General features: G+C 38.8%; 1 protein-coding gene, 1 non-coding gene and 1 pseudogene across 4 annotated transcripts; 2 read left to right on the forward strand and 1 right to left on the reverse strand.

Moving 5' to 3' along the window:
* Nucleotides 1-3,998: 3,998 nt before the first annotated feature.
* Nucleotides 3,999-7,291, forward strand: MED18 (mediator complex subunit 18). 3 transcript variants are annotated; one of them, XM_090271517.1, is made up of 3 exons: nt 3,999-4,076; nt 5,272-5,413; nt 6,222-7,291. In XM_090271517.1, the coding sequence occupies exons 2-3, from the start codon at nt 5,341-5,343 to the stop codon at nt 6,773-6,775; spliced, it is 627 nt and encodes a 208-aa protein (XP_090127643.1). In that variant the 5' UTR covers nt 3,999-4,076; nt 5,272-5,340; the 3' UTR covers nt 6,776-7,291. The 3 variants fall into 3 exon arrangements, with proteins under 3 accessions (XP_090127643.1, XP_090127641.1, XP_090127642.1); XM_090271515.1 differs by lacking the exon at nt 3,999-4,076 and adding an exon at nt 4,085-4,256; XM_090271516.1 differs by lacking the exon at nt 3,999-4,076 and adding an exon at nt 4,085-4,243.
* Nucleotides 5,761-5,924, forward strand: LOC150014467 (U1 spliceosomal RNA). The gene has a single exon (XR_016510253.1). It is a non-coding gene; the product is annotated as a U1 spliceosomal RNA (small nuclear RNA).
* A 150-nt stretch (nt 7,292-7,441) lies between the features above and the next one.
* Nucleotides 7,442-7,705, reverse strand: LOC150014468 (ATP synthase F(0) complex subunit k, mitochondrial pseudogene; annotated as a pseudogene).
* Nucleotides 7,706-19,421: the final 11,716 nt, after the last annotated feature.

Below are 19,421 nucleotides of genomic sequence, written 5' to 3' on the forward strand. Positions count from 1 at the left end.
AGTTCAAGAGCCCAGAGCAATGCCTGGCCTACAGCAGGCTCACAATAGGTGTTGACTGAATCGTAGTCCACAGTTTGTCTTGCTACGTCCATATAGAGACATGCAACTTCTTCTTAAAATTTTGTTTTCCTTAGTTCTCTCTTTAATGTTGATGTCCTGCCTTTTCAACCAAGCTACTTGAAGGCAGTGTCTAAAAACACCTATTAATGCTAAACATGTTGTATATATCATCTATACTTTTCACAACAGTCCTGTTAAGTAGAAAATCTTCCATATTAAGAAACAGAATTCAAGAAATTAAATGACTAGATCAAGGCCACACACCAATATGTAGCTGAGTCCAGACATGACCCATGTTGTTTGTTTGTTTTTAACCCATGTTTAGTAGGAGACCAAATCCCCCAATATTGGGAATAGTTTGAATTTTTATTGATACTTGTTCTGAGCCAAGTGATTCAGTCAAATTTTCATAACAACCTTAGGGGGAAGTACTAGTATTTTCCGTATTGGAGAGATGAGAACATGAGATTGACAGAGGCAAAGTAATTTGCCCAACCTTACATGGCTAGACAGTGATAGAATTTTAACCCAATCAGCTATGCCCTTCTGCTTCTCTGTTGAGACTCCTTGGCCTTCTTCTCCTATAGGCTGTACAAAGAGTCTTCCCTGGAAATGTTTGAGCTCATGTAGACGATGGCTCAAGAAAGGGGTTAATGATGACGAAAGGGTACAGAAACAAATCTTTTTACTTCCAAAGATACTGCATGCCAGACACAATTCTTGCATCTGTGACACTAAAAGAACACCACATGCTTCAGAAGGCTGGTATGAGGAGTAAACAAGTGATCCGGATTCCCAGAAAGTGCTTCCCCCAGGGCTGTTATGGTGCCCAGTAAGCATGCACTAAAGGGGAACTGTCAAAGGGCCTCCATCTAGGAAATTCAAGAACCAGTGGGTTAATTATCTTCAGACAGAAAACAACACTGACGTCCTCAGACAGACCTGGGTGGGGAGAAACCCAAACAGACAGTTACAGTTCAGCTAAAACAGAGCTAATTGTTAATCTTTTATGGATACGTGTAATACATTAACTATTATAGCCTACCTCAACACCTGGTCAGCCAGAGGCTGGGGTTGGGTTGGCTGGGCTAAGTGTAAAGGAGCAAGTAAATAGGTCGATTACCTTTCTGCAACAGACAGACTTTCTTAGGTCCCCGCCTTATTAAGATTAATAAGAGGATGAAATGGCTGCTGCTGCCTGTCATACAGGGGTAGGGAGACAAACTCCTGAGTCAGCAGCCAATGAAGACTACTAGGCACAAAATAACCTGGGATGTCTGACCTGTCTCTCAGCAAACCAAACTCCTTAAGGGCAAGAATTGTATCATTTATTATTTGTCATTGGGTGTTTGCTCTTGGTGGTTACTATTAATAATGATGCTGTTTTCATAAAAGGAAACAAATCCAAAGGTGAAGAATTACTAAGGCTAAGTATTTCTATGACTTATGAAATCATAAGATTCAACTACCATATTATTTCAATTCTAACATGTACTTTGTGTCCATGTTTATTAGGCTTTGTCTTATAATACATATGTACATGTATATAGAGGTGTTTCTCAATTCCCTGAAACTCTGTTATTAAGTAAATGCTGTGACTTAGAATGGATAATGTCTAAGAACTGAGGCAATAGAATAGTTCAGTTCTCCACTCCAGGCAAGAATTCTTTCTGCCATAATCTCTGCTTTAATATATCCACTGGACAGAAGTTTATTTCTCATTTAGGCAGTCCTTTCCATTATTGGATACTATCACTATGATCAGTTGTTCCTTATATGAAGCTCAAATGTCTCCCATAATTTCCACCCTGTATTTCTAGGCCTGTCCTCTGAAACTACACAAAGTAAGTCAAATTTTTCTTCAGAGGGAGAGTGGCTTCGGACAGTAAGCAAAGGCTCTGAAAGCAGGCAGATCTGACTTTTAATCCCAACTCTACCACTTATTAACAAGTAACTTCTGTTCCCTCATCTGTTAAGTGAGTTAAAAGTACCCATTGTTGTGAGATTTAAGTGAGATATATATGTATAAAGTGGCTGGCACCTGATGCTCACTAAATGTAAGATACCCCTCTCCCCTTCTCCACTCTCTCCTTGTTGGCTTTGTCGTAATTTTAATACTTGAAGATAGATATATGTTCTATCCTTCACAAGTCTTTGCCAAAACATTCCACAGTTCCTAAACCATTCTCCCGATACGTCTGATTCATGGCCTATCTACAACATATGGTATGTGTCACACATTGCCAAAGGCCTAAGAACTGAAAAAACTTGTCTAGGACCAGTTAGCAGTAGTCAGGATTCAAATCTAGATCTGTCTGACTCTAAATCTACACCTTTAAATCTAGATCCTACAGCAGTGCTATCTAATAGAAATATATTGTGAACCAAATACGTAATTTTAAGTATTCTAGTAGCCACATTAAAAAAAAAAAAAAAAAGTAACCAGAAACAGTTGAGCTTTTTATGTCTCATTGAATTGAATCACACAGTACTGTGTCCAGTTTCCCTGATTGCCACATCTTGTCTGTATCTCTTTTGAGGGCAGAGAGGAAATCGACAACTGACAAAAATGTCTAAAACACAATAGGCTTTCAAGAAATACTCAGTTTTTAAAAAATGAATGAATGGAAAGTAGTATAAGTTACAGCGAGGGGAAGGGAGGCAGAGCTAGAAGCGGCAGTTTTGTGTAGTAATGAAGAGGTGGGCTCCGAAGTCAGCAGCTTAGACCCGGATCCCCACCTATCCACTCCCTTACATGTTATTTAAGTTCTTGTTGCCTAAGTTTCCCCATCTGTAAAATTACAATAATAATTGCACTTGGCTCATAGGGCTGCTGTGAAGATAAATTTAAGTGTTTTGACATATTGTTTACTAAGGATTCTTTGGTATTGTTTGTAAAATATATTATCTTAGTTACTGAGATTTTTGGTGCCCCCTTAAATTTTTCTCTCCAGTAGTGCCTCATTCACCTTACTCTAGTGCCCACTTTGTCTGCACCTTATATGCTTGACAGATAAGCAGCATTCAATAAACATTCCTTGAATTTACTTATCTCCCTATATTTTTATTGATTGATTTGAGAGATACTTATTTATGCATTCATTGGTTGCTTCTTGTATGTGACCTCACCAGGGGTTGGACCTCCAATTTAGGCCTATGGAGATGATGCCTGAGATATTCAGCCAGGGTTCTCACTCTATTTTTATTTTTAAGATTTAATTTGTTTATTTTTATAGAGAGGGGAAGGGAAGGAGAAAGAGAGGGACAGAAACATTGATGTGCAAAAAAAAACAGATTGGTTGCCTCCTGCACACCCCCAAGGAGGGGTGGGGTCTGTCCTGAAACTCAGGCTTGTGCCCTAAGGAGGAATTGAACGGGGACATTTCCGTTCATAGGGCGATGTCCAACACACTGAGCCACATTAGCCAGCGCTCTCCCTGTATTTTTAAATTGAAGCAAATTATAAAACATCAAAGTGAACAAACATCACATATATTGCCGAGCTCTCTAATTGTTCATAACATTACGCTAAGCAGTAAAGGGGACCTTTCACTTTCACCTGCAGGTACCCAATAAAAAGTGTTTTATAAGTCTCTTCTCTTTTTTCTGCAGCTCCCTGCTCCACTCTCCTTCCTTGTCAGGTCCAAGAGATTTCCTAGACAAAAACATCTCCATGGCGGGGGGTTGGGGGCGGGGCAGTGGAGAGCAAGTGGGTGGGGACTGGGACAACTGTAATAGAACAACAGTAAAAAAGGAAATTAAAAAACAAACAAAAAAGAAAAAAAAGAAAAAAAACATCTCCAGGTCGTCGAACTTGGAAAAAAATAAATATTTTCCTGGAGGACGACCTATGACGTCAATTCCGCCCACCCCCAGCCGCCAAGTCCCAGATGAAAGCTTCAAAGGAGGCCGCCATCTTCCATACAACAACGTCGCGCATGCGCTCCTGAACGCCGGGCGAAGAGCTATTTTTAAGCCCTCTCGGCACCCTTACGTTGCGGGGCGGCTGTGTAAAGGTGTGCGCGACTTCCGCCTCTTGCCGGAAACTGGAAAAGGAGGAGGAAGTATTGTAGTGTATAGGGGGCTTTAATTCTCGGTCTGTGGGCTGTCTCTCCGGAGCTCTGAGGTGCTTGGGTGGATGTAACTCTGCGCTTTGTGAGAAGAGGCTAGAACGCGCGCGGAGGTGTGTTTCTAGTGTAAGTGGGCATATGTTCTCCATGCTAGTTTAGGAAGACATAAGCCAGTCTAAAAGACTGGCTCGCTTTAAAAAGCGTTTTCAGAGAAGCGGAAGGCCTAGATTTTCGTCTGGGCCAGCATCTGCCACCGTCTTTATGTGTGCCCTTGGTTCCCTTTCTGACTATCAATATCCTTATCTATACGTTGTGTGGACTAGTCCCTTAAGTCACCGTACAGTTCTTCTGCATGTTAATTTTATGTCATCTGAGCCGCAAAATCTTGAGGGTTTTTAAATATAGTTGGCTCCATTTTCTAAGGAAGACATTGAGTCCCAGAGTGACAAGTTTGATGACTTCCTTGAGATTGCACAGAAAACTTTTAGAGGTTTCAGATTTTGAGACCAGTTTATACTATAACTCCACGATCAGGTCTCTTTTGTATATTTGTGTATCATCAGTTTCTGGAACTGGCCTATAGCAGTTACTCAAAAGTTTTGAATGGATGAGTCTTATTTTTTTAGATTATTTATTTTTAGAGAGAAGGGAAGGAAAGGAGAAGGAAAGGGAGAGAAACATCAATGTGCAAGAGAAATACGTAGAATTGTTGCCTCTCACATGCCTCCCAACTGGGTACCTGCCTGCAACTCAGGCATGTGCCCTGACTGGGAAGCTAACTGGTGACCTTTCGGTTCGCAGGCGGGTGCTCAATCCACAGCCCCACCAGCCAGGGCAAATGAATCTCTTTTATTTAATTTTTAAAGAGAAGAGAAGGGAGGGAGAGAAACATTGTTGTGTGTGAGATAAATAGATTGGTTGCCACTGGTACGCCCCCAACTGGGGACCTGGCCTGCAACCCAGGCATGTGCCCTGACTGGAAATCGAACCTGTGACTTTTGGTTTGCAGGCCACGCCATGGCTCCTTCCACTGAGCCACACGAGCCAGGGCCAAGGCAAATGAATCTTGATGTCAAGACCAATGACAAGCAGGTCTGATGCCTCCACCTCTCTGAAGTACTAACAAGTGTAACTTTTCCAGGTGTGTCCTGTACTTTACTTTATTGGGGACTCTGAATTCAGTCCAAATTCTTCAGCTTAATCAGACACCATGGAGGCACCTCCTGTCACCATGATGCCTGTCACTGGGGGCACCATTAACATGATGGAGTACCTGTTGCAGGGTAAGTGAACTGGGGAGCTTGGATTATCTGTCTCCCCCTTTTCTGTTCAGTTTCTGTGGAGATGAGAGGCTGTTATACAAAGGCAGCCTGCATAATTTCTGACGTCCAATAGACAACAACTTTTTAAAAGATTTTATTTATTTATTTATAGAGAGGAAAGGAGGGAGAGAAAAACATTGATCCGTTGGTTGCCTCTTGCATGCCCCCAACTCAGGACCTGGCCCGCATCCCAGGCATGTGCCCTGACTACTAATCAAACCAGCAACCTTTTGGTCTGTAGGCCGGTGCTCAATCCACTGAACCACACTTTGATAGATGGAAGATGATTCTTAAAATAAATGACAACAATACTTATCTGGCAGGGGAGATACCATGATCACGACAGTGGCTTTCCCAGGGCGAGGCTTAGCCATTGCACTCCGGATGTGCTGACCCCTGCGATTTCCCCAAATTTGGAAAACACAACTGCATAATTTGTGGTAGTGGGGGACTGTGTTCATGCTCTCCCCTGAAAAATAAATAAATAAATAAATAATAAAACAGTAATACAACATTCTAGATACTGTTGCCCGTTAAAGGTTCTGAACCCCAAGCCTGCTGGAGGTTAGCATCATGTGTATCAAATAAGACAATGCAAAAAATTGAAAAGGGATTGACTTTCTCCCAGTGTTACGCAATACCTTGGCAGCATCACCCCTCTGAAATCTCATGTATTAGACACTTGGTTCATTTACGTTTTTTCAGTCCTTTACTAATTTCATTACCCAAAGTGAAAGATGGGACTCAATAGTGCTTTTTCCTTCTTCAGGAAGTGTTTTAGATCACAGCTTGGAAAGCCTTATCCATCGCCTTCGTGGTTTGTGTGACAACATGGATCCCGAGACTTTCCTTGATCATGAGATGGTATTCCTCCTGAAAGGCCAGCAGGCCAGTCCCTTTGTTCTAAGGGCCCGGCGCTCTATGGATAGGGCAGGAGCATCATGGCATCTGCGCTACCTGGGACAGCCTGAAGTGGGAGACAAGAACCGCCATGCCCTGGTGCGAAACTGCGTGGACATCGCCACATCGGAGAACCTCACTGACTTCCTGATAGAAATGGGCTTCCGCATGGACCATGAGTTTGTAGCCAAGGGACACTTGTTCCGTAAGGGCATCATGAAGATTATGGTGTACAAGATCTTCCGTATCCTGGTGCCAGGGAACACAGACAGCACTGAGGCCTTGTCACTCTCCTATCTTGTGGAACTAAGTGTTGTTGCACCAGCTGGGCAGGACATGGTCTCTGATGACATGAGGAACTTTGCAGAGCAGCTGAAACCTCTAGTTCACTTAGAGAAAATAGACCCCAAACGGCTCATGTGACTGAGACATCTGCCCACCATTGGGACCTGTCTTCACCTATTACAACGAAGACATTATAAATGCCCCATTTCACCACTGCCAGCCAGGCATTCTCCCTTCGGGAGGGAGGACAGTGAAAATTAATTGGTTCTTTTCGGTTTTTCTCGTGTGGCAAGTTCACTCTTTTGACAGCCTTTAAATTAAAGGCTTAGGAAAACATGAAGGATCTATTTAATCCTTCTGCATAAAATTGGGAAATGGGAATAAATGAGCTTCTAGAAAGAAAACTCTTAATTGTTTTGCCGTTTGTATATGAGGTTTATAAAGTAAAAATGAGCTCATTGTGTGGAAATAAAGGCTATGAAGGAAAATGTCTTTTTCTGACACTACCCCCATTACTCTGCTAATTTGGGATGGATTTATTAGAGCAAAAAAGAAATGACTCGTTTTAGTTTTAGTTTTGGTAGAGATGGTAGTTTTTACCTCAAAAAAGTAGCATGTGTTTGTTGTTGGAATTTAAATACAAAAATAAAAATAACCTGTAATTCTATTACTGAAAGAGATGTACCATTTCTATTTTGGTGTATATCCTTCTAGTCTTTATTTTTGTAAATGTATGTATATGAGATATACTTATTTTATTTTTTTCCAGGTTTATAATTTATTGTACAAGTTGAGTATCACATGATGAGTTGACATTAGCTTCTCCAGGCATGGGAAATTAACGGATGAGGTACAGTTTAGAATCCTTTTATGTTGCTTTCACAGCTGGATTTTTTGGGGGGGCTTTAACTTGAAGTATAAAACCAACAAAGCAATGCCTCCATCTGTGACCAGTACACAATTCATTGTACCTGTGAGAGTGGAAGTGTTGAAATATTTTTTGATACCAGTGAACTGGAACTGAGCATCAGCTTCTGGACCTGCCATGATTTCAAGCTTGCAAAAAGCACGAATTCCGCAGGCTGTGTCCTTCAACATACTGAGATATACTTATTTTATAAAAATATTCTGTATATCCTGGTCTATAACCTTCTTTGTTCTAATTTATTAACATTTTTCTGGGACATAGGCTACAGTGTTCTTCTGTAAAAACAAACAAAAAACTCATTTATTGAGTTCTTATAATGGTGCTATCCTAAGTGCTTTAGGTATATCAATTAATATTCACAACAGACCCATTTTATAAGCAGGGAAACTGAAGTACAAAGAGATTAATTAGCTTTCCCTGAGCTATACAGATACTAATTAGCAGACCTGGTGTTTAAATATTGAGAATTTGAATTGCTGTTTGTATCCCATCATATGGATTTTTCATAACTTAATTGATTCTCCTACTATGGGATTTTTAGTTTGATCCCATGGGCTTCTGCATGCTTTTCGAAACAATGCTGCAATTCTAGTACTTCTAATTAAGTCTATGTTGACATTTATGATAATTCTTTAGAATAAATTCTAGGGAACTGCTGAGTCAAAGAGTTGCACTATTTGCACTCTTAAGACTCCTGGCATGCATTGCCAAATACCTTACAGAAATGTCCTGGTTTTCACTCCTACCAGCTATAAATGAGGTTTCCAACACTGCTGCCAAAACTGAGTGTAACCATGAAATCTTTTTTTCCATTTGATGACAAATAGTGATTAATTTTCTTTTTTTTTTTTTTTAAGTATATCTTATTGATTATTGTCCCAATTTCTTTTCCCTTTGCTCCCCTCTGCCCAGTACACACCTTCCCTCCAGCAATCCCACCCCCCTTATTTCATGTCCATGAGTCGTGGGTCGTGCGTATAAGTTCTTTGGCTTTAGCGCTGGCTGGTGTGGTTCAGAGGATTGGCCTGCGAACCAAAGGGTCACTGGTTCAATTCCCAGTCAGGGCGCATGCCTGAGTTGTTGGCCAGGCCCTCAGTTGGACTTTAACTTGAGAGGCAACCACATATTGATGTTTCTCTCCCTCTCTCCTTCCCTTTATCTCTCTCTAAAATAAAATAAACTCTTTAAAAAAAAGAAAGTTCTTTGGCTTCACCCTTTCCTATATTATTCTTAACTGCCCCCTGTCTATTTTGTACCAACCAGTTATGCTTCTTAATCCTCTCACCATTTCCCCATTTCTCCCCCTTCCCCCTCCAAATGATCCCCATACCTATGATTCTGTTCCTATTCTGGTTTGCTTAGTTGGATTTTGTTGTTATTTTTTAGATTCAGTTGTTGATAGTGAGTTTGTTGTCATTTTAATGTTCATAGTTTTTATCTTTTTCTTAAATAAGTTCCTTTAACATTTCATATAATAATAGCTTGGTGATGATGAACTTTAGCTTTACCTTGTCTGGGAAGCACTTGATCTGCCCTTCCATTCTAAATGATAGCTTTACTGGATATAATAATCTTGGTTATAAGTCCTTGCTTTTCATCACTTTGAATACTTCTTGCCAGTCCCTTCTTACCTGCAAAGTTTCTTTTGAGAAATCAGCTGATAGTCTTATAGGCACCCCATTGTAGGTAACTCTCTGCTTTTCTCTTGCTGCTTTTAAGATTCTCTTTATCTTGAGCCTTTGGCATTTTAATTATGATGTGTCTTGGTGTGGTCCTCTGGGTCTAGCTTGTTTGGGACTCTGTGCTTCCTGGACTTGTATGTTTCCTTCACCAAATTTGGGAAGTTTTCCTTCATTATTTTTTCACATAAATTTTCAATTTCTTGCTCTTCCTCTTCTCCTGGCACCCCTATGATTAGGATGTAGGCACGTTTAAAGTTGTCCCAGAGGTTCCTAAGCCTCTCCTCATTTATTTTCAATTCTTGCTTCCTCATTCTGCACTGGTTGACTTTTTTTCTTCCTTATGTTCCAAATCATTGATTTGAACCCCAGCTTCCTTCCCTTCACCATTGGTTTTATGTGGATTTTCCTTTGTTTCACTTAGCATAGCCTTCACTTCTTCCCTTATGTGTTTGCCGTACTCAAGCATATCTGTCAAGCCAGTGAACATCTTCATCACCAGTGCTTTCAATTCTGCGTCTGTTAGACTGGCTATCTCCTCATCTGTTAGGTTGGCTATCTCCTCGTCACTTAATTCTCCTACGGGAACCTTGATCCATTCCCTCTTTTGGGCCATACTTCTCTGTCTCCTCATCTTGGCATGCTCCTGTGTTTGTTTGCCTCTGTGTCTTAGGTAGAGCTGTCGCACCTGTCTGGATGAGTATTTCTTCTTTCTATCTTTGTTGGACTTCCATGCAGTTTGATTTTCAGGAACTTCTGGTTGTCTCTAGTTTTGAGGTAGTTGTATTCCATCTTATTTGTGGAGGGAGACACAGCATGTCTATCTAGGCCTCCATTTTAGCTGGAAGTTGTGATTAATCTTCAAAGTATTCATCAGTGAGGTTAAAATTTTTTTGTTTATTGGACATTTTCTTCATTGTTCATCTTTACAGAAAATTAAAAAAAAAAAATTTTAACCACTGATTTTTAGAGAGAGAGGAAGGGAGAGAGAGAGAGAGAAACATAGATTTGTTGCTCCACCTATCCATGCACTCACTGCATGCACCCCGACCAGAAACTGAATCCATAACTCTGGCGCATCGGGAAGACACTCCAACCAACTGAACTACCTGGCTATGGCCATCTTTTCTTTGTTAATTTGTAAAGAGCTTTTATATAATTTTTCCCATTTATCATTTGACTTTTAATGGATTTTTAAAAAAGGATTTAGAGTCTTGTTTAGGAAATCTTCATTTACCCCTAGGTAACGTAAATGTTCCTACATTAGCTTTATGTAACTTTCACAGTTAGGTCTTTAATCCATCTGGCATCCACCTTTAACATAGTATCAATTAAAAATCCAGCTTTTCTTCTCCATATGGTGAGTTCATTTTTCTATCATCTGAAATACAATCTTTTCAGTGCTTTGTGATGCAACCTTTATCACATATTAGGTTGCCATGTATATACTTTATTTCTAAGCTCTCCATTCTATTCCATTGTTTCAGTGCCAGCAACACAATGTTTTTTATTACTGTGGCTTTGTGGTAGAGCCAGTTCTACCAGTAGGGCAGGTATCTCTACTTTTATTTTCCCCTCAAAATAGACTAAGCTTTCATAGACCTTTTATTCTTTGGTATTCATTTTAGAGTTTTAGTTTTTCAAAATTACTACTGGAATTTTTATTGGAATTTCACTAAAAAGGTATAGATCAATTTAGTGGAGAACCAGAACAGTACCTCCCCAGAATTCAAAGTGGTAGGCTTCCTTCACGTCTTTCGGGTCTCTGCTAACATGTCAAGAGAAGCTTTTCTGACTATCCTAAATTAAGTAGCACACTCATTCCCTACCACTCTTTCTTTATCTTACTTAATCTTTTTCATAGCATTTGTTATTAAATGACTAGATTATTTATTCATTGCTTCTCTACCAGAAAGTAAAATTCATTATGATAGGTACTTTGTTTTGTTCTCTGCTGTATCCCTAGTACCCAAAACAATGCCCGGCCTATGGCACTCTGAATATTTGTTAAACAAATGAATATATTCTTTACACTACTGAGGTTTTCCTAATTATGACATTTATTCTGGTCTTCTTATGTCCCTTAATGGAGTTTACATTTTTTCTCGATAAACTTATTGGCCATTGCTTTTAGGCCAATTACTATAGGCCAGGGGGTGGCAAATTATACCTGTGCACGTACGTGAGCCTGCTGTTTTCGTATATAAAGTTTTATTGAAACATCCATATGTATTTATTTAACTATTGTATATGGCTTCTTTCGTACTATAATGGCAGAGTTGAATGGCTGCAACAGACACCACGTGGAAACCCCTGTCTGGCCCTTTACATAAAGTTTGCTGATCCTTACTGCAGGCTATTGTTTAGCTGCTATTGTAGATTGTGTTATAGTTTCATTACATCTCAAGGTAGTTATTCCTATTATAGAAGAACACCGTTGGTTTTTGTAAGTTGATTTCTATTCTTGCAAACTTGATTAATAACTTTTATAGTTCTGATAAGTTTGCCTGCTGATAATGTTGTGTTTTCCATATAGGCTATCATATCATTGGCAAGAATGACAAGCAGCCCTGACTGGTGTGACTAAGCGTTGTCCAGCAAACCCAAAGGTTGCTGGTTCGATTCCCAGTAAGGGCACATACCTGGGTTGCAGACCAGGTCCCCGGTCGGGGGTGTGCAAGAGGCAACTGATTGATGTTTCTCTCTCACATTGATGTTTCTCTCCCTCTTTTTCTTCCTCCTTTCCCCTCTCTCTAACAATAAATAAATAAAATCATTTTTTTTAAAGAGTGACAAGCAGAAAGACTTACATATCTCTTTCACCATTTTCTTATCTTAAAGAATTGGACAGATTCTCAAATATTCTAGGTAATACTGGTGATAATCATGAGCATTCATGACTTAGTCCTGATCCTAATGTTATTGCATCAAGTTTCTCAATTAAGTGTGGAAAAAATCATGTGATTTTTATCCTTTGGTTCATTAATGTGGTAAATTAAATCAACAGATTTTCTGTTGTTGGGCCATTCTTGTACTCCCAGGATAATTCCTATGCATCACCATAGTATCTTGTCAGCACACTGCTGTATTTGAGGAGCTATTACTTTGTTTAGGATATTTGCATTGAGGACTACCTTAATTGCCATCCAGAGACCTATGCAGTGTGATTACTCCCTATTTTTCCAAACTCTCTGCTGGAACTACAATCTAAGCACTATACTAGATGCTGGGTTACAGCAATGACTAAGATATAGTCCTTATTCTTAATGGCACCCATTATAATGGCAGAAACAGACATTTATACAATTTGTATAGTCATAAAAGCTATGCAAACAAAAGGCTTTTCCCCAAAACAAATAAATCTTTAGCACTGACCAAGCAGGTCTGCTTCCTTTTCCATGGATAGACCTCAGTACTCCTGCTTGTGTATTCTCTTTCTTAATGCCCTTTCACCATTGCCTTTTCCACCCATCTCTGCCTGTGTGACTCCTACATAACCAAAAAGCAAGATCCAACAATGGAAAGCATGTAACATAGTGGTTAAGGGCTCAGGCCTGAAAGACAAATAGGTTCTAATTCCAGCCTTACATCATTTACTAGCTGTATGACCTTGGACATAATTGCATCACCTCCCAAATAATCCATTTCCTCATCAGTCAAATTGAGAATAATAATACCTTCATAACATAGAGGATACAATTAACTAACCTGTGTGAAGGCTTTCGACACAGAGCCTGACAAGTCGCCAGGATTTTCCCTTTCTGTCCTGCAATTATTCCTGGATCACAAGAAGGTCACAAAGTCTCTTTCCTCTGACTTCTGATATTTGATGGCAGCTAAGCAGCATCATTTGTTTCACATTTCATCGTGTTCCCTATACAGTAATTCTTTATATCTTGGCTTCTGGTGCTACAACTTAATAGCTGTTTGTGTCTTGAACAAATTATTTAAACTCTCAAAATGTCTATTTTCTCATCTGTAAAACAATCATAATTGTAACACCTATGTCATAAAGTTGTCATATGAATTAAATGATCAATATCCATAAAGATCTAGCAGAGTGCTTAACATGCTTACTACTTATTAGCTGGTTTCAACTTTAGTATTATTAATAAGATCATATGCTTCTTAAGGGAAGGAATTCTGTTTGTAGTACTATAACAGAACATAAGAGCACAGACCCCAGAGTCTTGAGTTCAAACTGAATTCAATCACAAGTATGTTGCTCAAGCCAGGCAAACCTTTCTAGGCCTTAGTTTTTTAATCTACAAAATGGGGAGGATAATAGAATCCAGTTCCTAGAGGTTGTTGAGATAATCTACTCATTTAGCATTTAGCACAGTGCCTGGCATAAATACTGGTTTATTGATCAATTGTTATATGCCAGGTAATGTGCTAAATGTTTATTTAATATTGTTCAAAATATTTTATTTTTGTGAACCCCACAACCCTTGCCTACCTTAGCGCTACTCATATAATAATCTTTCAAATATTCATTGAATGAATGAGTGAGTGGATTAGTGAATGCTGAGTTGTAGACCACAAGAATCTTGCCTGTGTAAACTGGTTTGTCCTGGGTTAATTTTCCTCATTCCTCTGTGATGAGTTAGTGTGCTAGCCAAGAGATTCAGCATCTGTTAAAAGCTGGAGGAGATTATGGAAGGGGAACTTTTTATACCCTGGCTTTTCTACTCTAGAGAAATCACTCATCCATTAGTGCTCTGATTTATTTATCAGAACTGGTAAAATAAATGTTTAAAAATTCCTGTAGGCAAAGTGTTAAAATTTACATTCAAGGTCAAGGAGAATAAGGAGAAAGGAACACTTTTTTGGAGGAAATAAAAATCAATGCAGCTATTTTTGAGGGCATTTAGTTTAAGGAAGTAATTAAGGATGTGCACAAATGTGTAGTATAAGGCTGGTCACCTTAGTGATGGGTATAATAGCAAAAAAGGGAAATAATCTAGATGTCTCATAAAATGAAATGGAATAACTAAATGATACTTCATCCATACAATGAGATATGTTGCAGCCATTCAACATTAGTAGAAATTAATTCAATGACATGGAAAACCATTCCAGATAGTAAAATTATTAATTTTCTGACCTTAGACAAATTACTTCTCTGCCTCAGTTTCCTTATCATTAAATGGGAATATTAATATTGCCTTCCTTATAGAATTATCATGAGGATTAAATGAGTTATTGTGTGTAAATGTTCTTAGAATCCTACCTGGCCCATGGTAAACATTATGTAGACATAAGCTATAATTATTATTACGTGAAAAAGAAAGTTTAAAAAAACATGGATGTTATGCTACTTTTTATAAAATACGTACATATAGAAAACGGTATGAAAGTAAATACTTCCCCCTGGTGTGGCACAGTGGATTGAGCCAGGGAATCAAAATGTCGCTGGTTCGATTCCTGGTCAGGGCACATGCCTGGGTTGCAGGCCAGGTCACCAGTTGGGGGCGTGTGAGAGGCAACAGATTGATGTTTCTTTTGCACATCAATGTTTCTTTCTCCCTCCCTTCCCCTCTCTCTAAAAATAAATAAAAATTAAATCTGTTAAAATAAATAAATACTTCAAAATGTTAATAGTTATTGCTTGGTACTGGAAATATGCTGTACTTTTGTTGTTTTTTACTATCTTTTTGTTGTCTTTGACTGAACAAGTATATTTCTTGTGTAATTTAAAAATAATAACTAAAAGCAAAACAGAAGAAGATTGTTGCTTTCCTATCCTGCCCGAGCCCTGATTTTTAGCCAGTGTGGTTGGTGTAAGAAGAATATGAAGGAGGAGACAGTCTTCTCCACACACTTTAAAATGTGATCCCACCTCCTTCAAGGTTGAGAAGTTCAAACGCCCAGGATGCTTAGACAGTGACAGGTTAGCAGCAGGGGCCCAACAATATGGAGCCAAGGTTGATCTCTACAGGTAGACAGGATGTGAGTCATCACACTGGTAGTTTTTGTCAAGTTGACAACAATTGTTTCTCTGTTTTTCCTTGGTGGTGTGAATGTGATGAGATTCATTTTTTAAAAAAACAAATACATCAGAAGATAAACATCTGAATAAGTGGTTCTCTTCATAGTATGTTGAGAACTCACATACTTATTTACAAATTTTACCATTTGTTAAAATAATTTTTTTATTTTGCTGGGGGAGGGAAGTCAAACCTATTGACTTCAAAATCAGTTTGTATGAAATATTTTTCTAACCCCAAATATAGAAATTGTGATACCAGGTGTTTGTTTTTTTTCTCGATGCAAATGGGTATTCTAATGCTTCTAGTGACATTATAATTTAGTGAAAACATATCTGAAAGCAATTTGTAAGTAAATATCTAGAATCATCAAATTCTTCTATGCTTTTTCAATTTTTAAAAAATATATTAATTTGAGAGAGAGAGAGAAGCATCGATTCATCGCTCTACTTATTCATGCAGTCATTGGTTGGTTCTTGTATGTGCCCTGACTGGGGATTGAACCTACAACCTTAGTGTAGAAGGACAATGCTCTAACCAACTGAGTGGCCTAGCCAGGGTTATTATATTTTTTTTTAATCCTTATACCCTTTGATCCAACATTCTCCATTTGGTAATCCAAGGTGAAGAAATAAGCTAAAGTATGGAAAAACCTACATATTTCATGTAATAAAAAACTTGAAGTCAATAATACTGTGTTGCATACTTGAAAGTTGCTAAGAGAGTAGATTTTAAAAGTTCTCATTACAAGAAAAAAATGTTTAACTGGTGATTAACTAGACTTATTGTGGTGATCATTTTGCAATACATACAAATATCGAGTCATGTTGAACACTGAAACTAATATGTTATATGTCAATTATACCTCAGTTAAAAAGAAAGAAAGAAACTTGAGCCCAGGCTTGTGTGGCTCAGTGGATTGAGCGCCAGTCTGTGAACCAAAGGGTCTCCAGTTTGATTCCCAGTCAGGGCACATGCCTGGGTTGCAGGTCAGGTCCCCAGTTGAGGGTGCGAGAGGCAACCACACACTGATGTTTCTCTCCCTCCAGTTCTCCCTCCTTTCCCCTGTCTCTAAAAGTAAATAAATAAAATCTAAAAAAAAAAAAAAAAAAGGAACTTGAAACAACGTAAATATTCAGCAAAAGATAATTAGATATTTGTGGTTAAGTAAATTCTGGCACATCTATTAAAATTATTATGAGGACTCCACAGCAACATGAATATATGCTTAAGATATATTAAATTAGGTTAACATATAACAAATTATTTGTACACTATTCCCACTATTTTTAAAACGGTATATTAAGCCCTGACCAGTGTGGCTCAGTGGTTTGGGCATCGTTCCACAGAGTGAAAAGTCACTGGTTCAATTCCTGTGTCTTTCTGCTCATGAATAAAAGTTGGGGGCTAAAAGATGATTGGAAGGTCTGTGCATAAAAATAGAGCCATTGACCACGATGTCATTTGTCTATGAGCCAATGGACACAAGGAACCATTAGCTGGGAGACCTCAATGCTATTATCTTTTTTTCCCCAATTCTAAAATTTTATGGTTTTCTGGTTTTACCTGTATTGTTGTTTTTAAATACAACATACAAACACAGAAGATACCAGCCCTGTCTGGGTAGCTCAGTTAGAGTGTTGTCCTGATACACCACGGTTGTGGGTTTGATCCTTGTCAGGGCGCATATAGGAGTCAACCAATGAATGCATAAATGGGTGGAATGGTGGCTGTCTCTCTCTTTCCCTCCCTCCCTCTCTCTCTGGAATCAATAAATTTTAAAAAAATTTTTTTTAAAGGAGATATGAGTAACTTTTTAAAAATGTAATCTATTATTCAATCCATTCAATAGAATTTAAGTCAGGAACAGTCAAATGAAAGAGATGCATAGAAGGAAGGGGAATGCAGAGCTTCCTTGCTCTATCCAGGGGATCCCACCCTGATAGCACCATCTCAATACCATTCTCTTTATATCTTTCATATTGGACTTCATTTTCCCCATAGAAGAAGACTCAGATGCCAGCATTCTAGAAGCAGAGTTTGGGGAAAGTCTACTGATTCCTCCTTTTTTTGTAAGATGCCCTTAATTTTTAAAATTGATTTAGAGAGGAGATGGGGGAGAGAGAGGGAGGGAGAGACAGAGAGAAGGAGAGAGAGAGAGAGTGTGAGAGAGAGAGAGAGGTATTAATTTGTTGTTCCACTTATTTATGCATTTATTGCTTGTTTCTTGTTTGGGCCTTGACTAAAGATCGAATCTTGCAAACTTTGGCATATGGGGATGATGCCGTAATCAACTGAGCTACCCGACCAGGGTCGGTATGATGCTGTTGACTGTACCTGGTGACCCTTACTCCAGAGATTCTCTGTTTTACTCCATGAAGAGAATAACCCACCCTGTCTGGTGTGGCTCAGTGGATTGAGAGCTGGCCTGTGAACCCAAGGGTCGTAGGTTCGATTCCCAGTTGAGGCACATGTATTGTGGCCAGGTCCATGGTTGGGGGTGCACGAGAGGCAACCACCCATTGATGATGTTTCTCTCCCTCTCTTCCCCCCTCTCTAAAAATAAATAAAGTCTTTAAAAGAGAGAGAGAGAGAATAATCCTCCATACTTCTGCTGTAGTGGAGGAGGGGCAGTTCCCTAGAAGGGAACTAGTCCTTCAGCCTGTCCTTATTAGTTGTTCTTCACTCTCACTTCCAGAGATACCACTGGTTTGTTAATTCCTGAATATATCAGGCTGCTTCTCAGCTTTCTCCAGTTTCTGGTCCAGGATTCAGTGTTTTTAGGTTTACCAGGCCTATTGTTAGTCATTCATTTGCTTTTTTATCTGCAAAATTCTTTTGTATTTACTGTTCCTCCTCTCCCTTTCCGTATGCTTTAAAACAATCTTTTAGTGCAGTTTTAATGGGATTGGGAGGGGAGGGAGTGGATAGGAAAATTAGATGCATGAGAAATTACAGCCATTGTCTTTATCCAGAAATCTTTAGTTGTTTTGTATGGGATCATACTATATTCTACTACTTACGTAGGCAAATTACTTGGATTTCTCTGGGCCTCAATTTTCTGATCAACAAAATCACAAAAATGATAATACCTACTTCATGCTATTGTGAGGATTAAGCAAAATGTTATATTTGTTTTTAAGAAGCACTATTTCTATACATTTTTCTGTCTCTGATATAATAATGCTTATACAAGTCCAAGTATGTTATAAACATTCAATAAACAATATTGTAGGTTCAGAGAAATATGGTAATACATGTAATGCACTTGGAAGAGTGCCTGAAACAAGGTATGCAATAAATGTTGAAGACAGGATTATTATTATTATTATTATGCATACTAAACCATTCTTTTTTATTAAGATTTTATTTATTTATTTGGAGAGAGGGAAAGGGAGAGATAAAGAGAGGGAGAGAAACATTGGTGTGAGAGAGAAACATTGATCAGTTTCCTCTAGTGCACACCCCGACCAGGGACCAAACCAGCAACCCAGGCGCATGCCCTGATCAGAAACCGAACCGAAGACCTTCACTTTGCAGAATGACATCCAACCAACTGAGCCACACTGTTCATAGCTAAACCATTCCCCAGTCTATTTATTCCTACCAATTATGCTTCTAATTCGTGCACCATTTCCCCAATCTTTCCCCATTCCCTCCTCCCAATGATCTCCCTCCAATGTCTCCATATCTATGATTCTGTTCCTGTTCTGGTGGTTTGCTTTGTTTTTGTTTGTTTTTTGTGTTTTTTAGATTCAGTTGTTCATAGTTGTGAATTTGTTGCCTTTTTAATGCTCATGATTTTGATCTTCTTTTTCATAAGTAAGTCCCTTCAACATTTCATATAGTAATGGTTTGATGATGATGAACTCCTTTAGCTTTACCTTATCTGGGAGCACTTTATCTGCCCTTCCATCCTAAATGATAGCTTTGCTGGATAGAATAATCTAGGTTGTAGGTCCTTGCTTTTCATCATTTTGAATACTTATGGTCAGTCCCTTCCTGACTGCAAAGTTTCTTTGAGAAATCAGCTGATAGTCTTATGGGAAATCCTTTGTAGGTAACTCCTCTTTTCTCTTGCTGCTTTTAAGATTTTCTCGTTATAGCTGTTTTTAAAAAAGATTTGATTTATTTTTAGAGAGAGGGGAAGGTATGAAGAAAGGGAAGGAGAGAAACATCAATGTGTA

This window comes from Furipterus horrens, unplaced genomic scaffold (assembly GCF_987537825.1).
Source record: "Furipterus horrens unplaced genomic scaffold, mFurHor1.1.pri manual_scaffold_3, whole genome shotgun sequence".
In the NCBI taxonomy this organism is placed as follows: domain Eukaryota; kingdom Metazoa; phylum Chordata; class Mammalia; order Chiroptera; family Furipteridae; genus Furipterus; species Furipterus horrens.